The following is a 10,000-nucleotide window of genomic DNA, read 5'->3' as shown; positions in this document are numbered from 1 at the left end:
CTCTTTATGCGCTTCATTACCGATATCGAAAATGGCGCGAGTGAAAATCCCGAGTTCTTCTCCGACTTGAACGGCTTCCAATATCAGAAACGAGTGAAGGTGTCGGCCATCGGTGTGGAGGGCAATTACTTCCCAATCACGTCCGGTGCTTTCATTCAGGACGAACGAATGCGTCTAACGCTACTTACGACACATGCCCAGGGTGCTGCCAGCTTGGAACCAGGCCAGCTTGAGGTCATGCTGGACCGGCGCACACTCTACGATGATTACCGTGGTATGGGTGAAGGAGTAATCGATAGTCGGTTGACGCGACACCGTTTCTGGTTGACGCTGGAAACCATCGATGGTGCGCAACGCTCCGGTGCGACCGGTGATGGCAGCGATAGTTCCGAGAACCGCAAACCTTCCGCCACTGAAGATCGTCCGGCCGAATACCAGTTACCAAGCATCTTCGCCAATAGCCTCTCGAATGGACTCAACTATCCGGCCAACCTGTTCATCGTCGAACGATACGATGAAACTAGTCAGATCGAACTGCATCATGCGGTGCAGTTACTAGCGGTGCAGTTCCCTTGCGATCTGCACATCCTCAATCTGCGTACCCTCACCGAAAGCACTCTGCCACTGTTTCCATCCAGTTCGGCGCTGCTGGTGCTACAACGACAGGCTTATAGCTGCCGGATAGGATCCGAAGAGATGATCAGCTACTTCTGTGGTAACGGTAGTGCCACCAACCCCACTGATCACGGTGGTGGTAGTGGAACCATCGGTACAGGAAACACAAGCGAAAATGAGATCCCTGTTCATGCAGCTGGTACGACAGATGGACGAAAACAACTTCAGCTATTCCGTCGGTTACGGATCGATTCGATCGATGCTACATCGCTTACCGGTCTGCATGCCGGTGACCCCATCCGCTCTTTCACCGATATCTATCTCGATCCGATGGAACTGAAAACGTATAAGCTCACGTTTGTGAATTAAAGTTATGAAGAAGAAATCGAATTAATGGTTCCATATGTGCACAGATGTTGCTCAATGAAATGAAGAATAGTTTGTTAAAAAAACGATTGAAATGATATTTTGAGCAGCAAAAGATAATCTGTAAAGATACTGAGTAATACGCAGCGAGATAATGTTTGTGACTGGCTCGAAACTAACTTTCCCACGGCGGAATGGTGAGTGATGTGTCCCACCGCATCTTGGAATACCGCAAACATAACTGTATTTGCAGGCCTGCAGTTATTACTGGTTGAAAATCTAGCGAAGGGAATGAGCATTATAAATAATACAGGAAAAGAAATTGAACAAATAAATAAGACTATATATTTATCTTGATGAATATGTCAATGAAAAGATAAAAAATAACCAGGGATTGTCAAAAAATAAATCAACACAAAGCGAATTTGGTCCCTGTAATGGGGCAGAAACAAATACAAAGCACAATGGAACTACGAGACATCGTAAGTATGGTCTACTTCAACACATCACCATGACGGGTATAACTTACCAGACGATAAATGTTCTTTACAGGTGTTAACAGGTACTAACAAATTCAAATTTTCGGCATGCTACTAGAAACATTCATAAATCAGAAGCAACGAATCGTCGTTCCCATACAACAGAAAAAGTAACATACGCATTGCCATAAGTATTGCCTCAAGATGCTCCAGAAGTCCTGGTGGATGAGTTGTATAGCATTAGACTGACTTTTAACCGCCGCTACCTGGTTTCGCACGTTTCGCTATGAGGAATGAAAGAAGCCAAGAGTGAATTTCATCTAAAAGTTAGATCCCGTTTTCGTTCCGACTCATTTTGATTCCACCAATAAAGAACACAAAGTGCTATTTTCTTAAAATATCTTTTAATTTTCCTGTTGTTTTTCTTTTATTTATAAGTGGTATTCACAATCGCACGCCGCTTAATTTGGTTTGTTAGCTTACGCATCACTGCCGTCACCATCGGCAATATCGGGAGTGGAAATGAAATGTGGAGATTCTAGACAGACTGCTCCAAGACACTCTACTGATTCCCTGTTCGGTGTCTGGTAGAAAGCACTCCACACTTTACCAACATCAACGACTTTCCCTGCGATCTTCTGTTGTTCTATCATTAACCATTCCTATGGTTTATTAACCAGCTTTTTCCACCCTTCTTATTCTTCAAGATTTGCTATCTTTGCCCCCTCCTAGTAGAAACGCTTACGTGATGTCTCTTGGTTTACACGTCTATCGATATAATATCATCATTCATTATAGACCTACATGCATGATACGACCTCGTGGAGGTGGAAATCATTTCTTTTACATCAACAACAATTGCTCTAAACACGGTCAACAAATCAGGGAAAGGATGCGCGAGGTAGGAACTCGAAATGTGTAAAAAATAATGACAATTACCGATCGTTTTTAAAACATGCGAATCGAACCGTTAATAATAGTATTTGCCTGCTGGCGAATAATGCCTTCTATACGTGCTACACTAAGCACTGCTGCACATATGAATAACCAATAATACTAAAACTTTGTACAACCAATGTTTGGGGATTAATGGAACATTTTTGCGTTTTTTGCTAAATCAAGTCAGCTAACTGCATTTCTACTGATTTCGAAAAGCTGAAGAATAGCTACTGCACCAATATATTGTTACGGACTGTCCCCTACTAAATGCCAATTTTAATTAATCGTTTTTGTTTTGTTACTTGTGCTTAATTCCCAAATTTTCAAATTGAAACTTTCATACGAAGTTTACAAGAGGGGAAAAGTGAACCTTTTGCAAGAATATGAAGCCGGAAGAATGGTGAAAAACGGAGTTTTCCACGCTAACGACAAACAAGAGAATAAGAGTCGGCTGATCATTTCGTCGGCGCACTTTGTATCCTAGCATAAGTTCATTGGAATCGGCGGCTCCTGTGTTTCGCTGTACCGTCCCCGTTTGTTCCTCTCCCTTTGTTTTCGCTTTAATATTGTTTTCCTAATACCATTTAGCTATTCCGTTCCCTTCGTTCTTTAGACTGCCTTATTTTTTTTCATTCTTCTAGAATATTGTTTGTATAACTTCTAACACTAGGTTCCAATTGATGCAGATTCGCTACGGCTGCCCGCAGTTGCTTCTTCAGTTCAGCTATCGTCGCTCGATCCTACCCCGATCCATCCTAACGTTATTTTGATTCTATTAGATAGGTGCATTGGCGTACTTTCCACCATTTCGCTGAACCTGGTGTGGGAGCTGTAGGACGTGCAAGAATCGGGAATACAGTGGAAAAGGCTCGTTTGTTTGTCGTTTGTTTCGAGTTTTTGTTTGTTGCTAGTCTAGTTTGAATATTTGGTTTAAAACGACTCCCTTTGCCGCCTGCGGACGATAGTACTAGAGTTTAGAGGACATTCATCTACCAGAGTGAGGCATCCATGATCCGCCGTGACCAGTGTTGTACGCGCCGCCTCAAATGTGTCTTTCGGGGTCATTAATTATTTATCCTGTGGGCGGAAAACGGCCGTGTATGTGTTCGACAGGTAAGTGATATCGTTTTTGGGAGTTGAACCAGACGTATGTCTTTTGTAGTCCTCATCACTTGTCTATCAGTTTCGCTTTCGTTTTCTTTCCCTCGCTACATCAATAATGAAGCTTCGATCCCAGGCATTTCACATCACATTAAGGGATTCTTCTTAAAACGTAAGTCTTAACACATATCTCATAAATTAGCTAGAGTGAGATTCGGAGATAGAGAGAGAGAAAGTGTAGTGTGTACGAGTAAACAGGTTCATAATGGAGTGATGGAAAGAGAGTGACAGAGGAGAGAAAGTGGTTTGGGTCTTACTTTTTTAGAGAGCTTAACACAGCCACAACACATACAGTGTGCAACAATAGCTCAACCAGCACAAGACAAGAATAAGGCAGTTTTACTATGTTTCTACCAAAATTTTAGTCCATCAAAACAGTTTTCACCTCCCATTTGGTTCAATTATTTTTGTTCTGTTGCAAGTTCAATTTTTTTTCAAAACGATTCGTTTAAAAAATAAATATCCAATATTTGGGAGAGTAAAGTAATAAAATTTTAGTGAGAAAGTTTTATCCACCCGTTTACGATTACATTGCTCACTACTCTTTACTATCTTCCTCAACTTCAATACATGAAAATAATCGTCTATTCTCATCAATGCTACGGTGAATTTTTAGAAGATTTGTTGAAGAACGGAAATTTGTACAAACGATTCGTGTATTATCCGTCCAACCATCGGATATTTAACGTTAGGTAGATTTTTTTGGAAAATGTATGTACTGGTATATTACAATCTTATCGATTATACGACATGATGTACGATTATACGACAACATGTCGGACAAAAACTGAATCCAAATGAATGGTGAAATTTAAGAATTTTTGGAAGTGTCAAGAAATTCTTTTAAGAAGTTTTGGGTCGAAAATAGTGGAACTGCCTCATCCATTACGGCTCGTAGAACTATTTTTGCATTCTGTATGGTCGGTTATTCCTCCGTTCGTGGTCTTGGTTCGAATCGAACGACCCCGAAGGAGCCAGAGTTGGCCGACCGAAGATCGCACTGCGAACGTACGGACTCTCAGCCACTCAGACCAGAGTTCGTTGGGTGGTTGTTGCTGCTTGCACAAGAACCTTCCTCTAGGGACCTTCCACTCTTCCGAGGAGGTTCTGTGACCATTTGGAATGTTTCAGTTTGAATGTGTGAGGTGGATGGAGGGAAGAGCTCTACTTCACAAACGTGAGCTTATACGTTTTCAGTTCCATCGGATCGAGATAGATATCAGTGAAAGAGCGGATGGGGTCACCGGCATGCAGACCGGTAAGCGATGTAGCATCGATCGAATCGATCCGTAACCGACGGAATAGCTGAAGTTGTTTTCGTCCATCTGTCGTACCAGCTGCATGAACTGGGATCTCGTTTTCGCTTGTGTTTCCTGTACCGATGGTTCCACTACCACCACCGTGATCAGTGGGGTTGGTGGCACTACCGTTACCACAGAAGTAGCTGATCATCTCTTCGGATCCTATCCGGCAGCTATAAGCCTGTCGTTGTAGCACCAGCAGCGCCGAACTGGATGGAAACAGTGGCAGAGTGCTTTCGGTGAGGGTACGCAGATTGAGGATGTGCAGATCGCAAGGGAACTGCACCGCTAGTAACTGCACCGCACGATGCAGTTCGATCTGACTAGTTTCATCGTATCGTTCGACGATGAACAGGTTGGCCGGATAGTTGAGTCCATTCGAGAGGCTATTGGCGAAGATGCTTGGTAACTGGTATTCGGGCGGACGATCTTCAGTGGCAGAAGGTTTGCGGTTCTCGGAACTATCGCTGCCATCACCGGTCGCACCGGAGCGTTGCGCACCATCGATGGTTTCCAGCGTCAACCAGAAACGGTGTCGCGTCAACCGACTATCGATTACTCCTTCACCCATACCACGGTAATCATCGTAGAGTGTGCGCCGGTCCAGCATGACCTCAAGCTGGCCTGGTTCCAAGCTGGCAGCACCCTGGGCATGTGTCGTAAGTAGCGTTAGACGCATTCGTTCGTCCTGAATGAAAGCACCGGACGTGATTGGGAAGTAATTGCCCTCCACACCGATGGCCGACACCTTCACTCGTTTCTGATATTGGAAGCCGTTCAAGTCGGAGAAGAACTCGGGATTTTCACTCGCGCCATTTTCGATATCGGTAATAAAGCGCATAAAGAGTTCGGTTTCGCGATTCTTGGGTGGTGTTTCGAAATCAATATCGTTCTCAATGTAAATTGCACTATCGAGTACACTGTTTGAGTTGTAGATGCGCACGGTGTGAGCCAGAAACGGTCCATATATTGCTGTGACATCGCTGGCCAACGGTCCTGAGGTGATCAGAATTGTTAGATCACCGTACTGCTCCAGTACATCCTTCTCTGAGCTTCGCTGCTCCGGATCGGTTTTGAACAGGTACGCACCGGAGTGGAACTGGGCACTCTTGTACGCCGCGAACTTGATCGCACACTGAATCTGCTTGCCCATGTTCTTCTTCGTAACCGACTTGAGGAAGCCGCTCTGTTCGTCGAACAGCAACCGCATTTTGTAGTTCTCTAGCTGAATATCGCCCGGTTGCTTGTTGCGCACCTCGAACGCCTTGTTCTTCTCGTCTTGACACTCGTTACAGTACAGTGTCGCCATCTTGCCCTGATATCCATCCTCGTCGTATGCTGCCGTGAAGGTGGTCAGCGAAAGCGGGGCCAACTTGGCCACGAACATCACCTCATACTCCTTGTCGGACGGCACAATTTTCCTCGACGTGTACGACGTTTCCGTGATGTTCCACACTGGGTTGATCTGGATCTCGACCGTCCGACCACTCGCGTCCAGTATCTTGACTCGCGGCGTCAGCGTACGGATCGTGATCACCTCTAGTCGCTCCTGGGCGAGTGCATTGTATGCAATGAAGTCCGCACTGCGTCCCCCCTCTGTAACGATGATAGGCGTTTTGCGTGGCAGCTTGCCAAAGTTATCTCGTTCGAGCTCCCCGATCAGGAAGCTGTGTTCGAGAGGCTTCCGCTGTACCAGCAGCTCGATCGTCTTCTCCTGCAGCTTTACCGTGTCCTCGATGCTTTCGAACAGTCGCAGTGCATAGTCACGCATCACATTCGCCTTCGAGGTTCCGGTGATCGCGTCGTGATGCTGGAATAGACCCAGGTTCCGGCGCGCCAGTATCATCTTTTCATAGTTCTTCTCGTAGATCTTGAACGCGTTTGAGCTGCCCTCTTGGCGAGCTCGATTGAACGCAATCGTGAAAAGGATCTCGAGGCTGCGGAGATTGTGCTCCAGCTCGCGACTCAGTATCTTGTAGTAGGGCCGGGTTGTGAAGTATCCGGACCAGTACGCCGGTCGACCTTCGTTAAAAATGTCCGCGTACACGAAGAAGTCGCCCTTCAAGGTCGGGAAGCGATCGTACCGCTCCCGGATCGCGTTGAAATAGTCAACAGGCGTTCCGAAGCTGATCTCCGCGTTGTATTTCTTTCGATGCTCGTTGATGTAGTCGATCAGTTTCTTGTAGTTGGTGTACTGTTGTTCCATTTCCTTCTCCTTGTTGTACCGGAAGTCATCACCTACCGGGATCAGGGCGACGTTATGTGGAAATAGAGAGGCAGTCCTTGAGTATTGTTCCATCAACAGGTCCGCTTTCGCCTCGATGTTCTCTTGCGTAATGAACTGAGCCTTGATCGAATATTCAGTATACTCTCCCGGTATTTTGCGGAAGTCAAAGTTTAGGCAAATGAACGGGTGTGGTCCACACGAGTGCTTGATCGAGTAGATATCGAACGGCATGTTATGCGTGAGAAGTGTGTGGTCGTTCGTACTGGCAGCAGACCCTTTCCAGTATGGTTTCCACAGGAAATCGCCGTACCTATGGCGGGCGAACCATTGCTTCCACGCGTAGTGGATCCGTTGGATGATGGTGCCCTTGAATCCGGACGCTGCCAACAAGTACGGTACGGTACTGCCGTGTCCAAACGGATCGATACTCCATCCCGTCTTAGGCGTTATGTTCAGGTTCGACTTCACCCATTGGTGACCTGCAACAGAAAAATTAGAACAGACAAAAATCCGATTAGACGGGCTTTTGTTTACGGCTGGCCTTTTCTACAGTTGCATCTTACCTTCGATAAGCTGATCAACCATTGCATAAAGATGAGCGTTCGCTTCGTCCGTCATAACCCATCCACCAGTAGTAATCTCCAAACGGCCCGATTGCACCAATTTCTTTAGGATCTGCAACGAGAGGTAAACGGTTTAGGTTTAACATATCGAACTCATAACAAGCGCTTGTTGGGTATTTCTAGCAGCGAGTTTGTACGTAGAAAGCACTCCGATGCAACTTAGGAGTACAGTACCGTTTGCAGGAGGTTCTGATTGTATTTTAATAAAAACCAAAGAGACACATACAGCTGTCGAGGATTGTGAATCCTACAAGACCATGGTATCCACGTCTCGATTCCGTTGCATTTCGACGATGCACAAGCGCGCAAAACAGCAAACCGAAGGGACCTCGGTATAATGTACTTAACATTTTAAATGAGCTGGGACAAAGTTTTTCTCATTTCGCTCGTGCCCATAATTGGCACCATGTACACGTGAAATGTGCAGAGCTCCACAACGGAACGACGGAATGTACCACCATCAACCTTGCCGTTTCGAAGGGTTCTTATTATGCATATTGCGTCAAATGGCGATGCGGTCGGTCAGTGTCGTCGTTGTTGTCCGCTGATACCGCACGCCAAGAGCAGCGAAACATAAAACGCTGTCATTCGCCATGTGATCTGCCCAGTTTGGTCGGGCTCGGTGGGTGCGAGCACGAAGAAGCCACATGCAGCAGGCATTTCGCGGTATTTAGGTGCCAACGGCACTCACCTCTCAGTGGTCTTGGTCAGACTTGGCGGTGTGATGATGGTTTCGTGAGGTTACGGGCACCTAGGTTATCTTGCCGAGCTATAGCTGCAAATCACGGGATCATCCTTCACTCAAGCGTCACTGATTGCGGTTGGCCGCAAGCACGAGCGGGGGAAGGACGCGTAGGGGGGGAGTAGCATGGTAAAAGTTGGTCCAGCGTCCATAATTCACTTACCCGTTGCTTGGTCGGGTGCGCCTGGTCCCACCAGAGCTGCAGAAAACTGATCTCGCTCCAAATGAACGACATGTTGCTGTACTCGGGCATTTTGGTGACGGCCAGGTTGAGAATTTGACGCGAGTCTGACTGGAAGTAGTTGACGAAAGTTTTCAACCAACCCGGATCGTTGTGGGAATGCGGTACGACGACAATCTGTGAAAAAGATAAAAATTCAAAATAGTCAAGAGAGCAATAGAGAAACAAAGAACGAAAAGGGTGGGGATATGAATAAACGGATTCCCGGCGCTAGAGCCGCTGTGCATAAATAATGAACAATTTGACCGTTGACTTACCTTTAGTGGTGGCCGCTTCGGATCCTTTTGCAGCTTTTCGTACCGCGACTCAAAATCCTTGTCCCAGTACTCCTTCGTTTTCATCCATTCCGGCTGTCGGCAAACAAGACAAACGGACAAAGTTATTTCAACGTCCAGTTAGAGGCTGGGAAAATTGAATTCTCATACGCCGCCTCAACGGGTGGTGACTGCTGGTTTCGGAATGTGGCCCCAAAAATTGGATTTCATGCCCTCGAATTAAAGGAATTTCTCGATTTAATTACCGTTTCTCCCAAGACTTCACAGCAGCAGCAGCGGAGGGGCGAGCAATGAATTACTCATGCAATAACACTTTAACCGTGCTCAATTAGCGGCAAATAGCTGAGTTCTCCCTCTAGCGTCCGTCCAACCTGCCGTACCCCTTCACGCCTGCACCGACAGATCGGTTGAAGCATAAAACATTCAACACGCTAAAACACTGGCTGCATTGCATTGCACTGGATGGTGTGGCTGTGATCGTAAACCATTCATTCACTCGTTTGTCGGTTAATGTGCTAGAAGGGGATGGCGCAGTGGGATCGGATCGCCGGAAGCTGGGGTGAGTTTAGTGTGTATGGATGGTAAGTGCGCCGTCTGGAGATATTTAAAAGAGCAATTACACGATGGTAACGGTTTGACAGTTAATCGTTGTCGCTGTCAGTCACTCGGTCACTGAGTCAGGGAGGGAAAATGGTTCATTCGGTCGGTCGTCGGTCGTTTGCTGACTCTGCTGGTAGTCGTCGTACTGATTTATGTTGATTGCGGGCTCATAAATTGCGTTACATTATATCCATTTTGAAAAAGGGTAATTGACGAACTGGTTGTTCTAATAAGGGTGGCCCGTGAGTGCGTGGATAGTGATGCTTATCTATCGGCTATACATAACTGGCTCCTGTAGGGGCATTAACTAGTTAGATCCATATTTGTTTATCTAGATCGTAAAGGGATCCATTATGGCGAACCCCATTTGGATTTTTATGCATTTCATTTATTAGTAACTGCTTGCGTTGTCTAATTTCAATGAGGCTCGG

The 10,000-nt window shown here is 46.1% G+C and overlaps 2 protein-coding genes across 4 annotated transcripts in view; one reads left to right on the top strand and one right to left on the bottom strand.

The window, feature by feature from the left end:
• Nucleotides 1-1,860, top strand: part of LOC125949243 (alpha-mannosidase 2-like) — a 13,039-nt gene extending 11,179 nt beyond the window's left edge. For all 3 annotated transcript variants that reach the window (XM_049676094.1, XM_049676093.1, XM_049676092.1), the window contains exons 7-8: nt 1-1,463; nt 1,534-1,860. The exon at nt 1-1,463 is cut by the window's left edge and continues 1,856 nt beyond it. In XM_049676094.1, the coding sequence (XP_049532051.1) occupies nt 1-984 (984 nt within the window). In that variant the 3' untranslated portion in view covers nt 985-1,463; nt 1,534-1,860. The remainder of the gene's footprint in view (nt 1,464-1,533) is intronic.
• A 135-nt stretch (nt 1,861-1,995) lies between these two features.
• LOC125949241 (alpha-mannosidase 2-like) overlaps nt 1,996-10,000 on the bottom strand; it is a 78,170-nt gene continuing 70,165 nt past the window's right edge. Inside the window, exons 5-8 of the mRNA XM_049676083.1 lie at nt 8,952-9,044; nt 8,617-8,811; nt 7,652-7,763; nt 1,996-7,567 (exon numbers count right to left, since the gene is read on the bottom strand). Coding sequence (XP_049532040.1) covers nt 4,725-7,567; nt 7,652-7,763; nt 8,617-8,811; nt 8,952-9,044 — 3,243 coding nt within the window. The 3' untranslated portion in view covers nt 1,996-4,724. The remainder of the gene's footprint in view (nt 7,568-7,651; nt 7,764-8,616; nt 8,812-8,951; nt 9,045-10,000) is intronic.

Source organism: Anopheles darlingi, chromosome 2 (assembly GCF_943734745.1).
Source record: "Anopheles darlingi chromosome 2, idAnoDarlMG_H_01, whole genome shotgun sequence".
Lineage (NCBI taxonomy): Eukaryota > Metazoa > Arthropoda > Insecta > Diptera > Culicidae > Anopheles > Anopheles darlingi.
The sequence above is the reverse complement of the archived record's forward strand: the minus strand, read 5'-3'. Positions and strand labels throughout refer to the sequence as shown.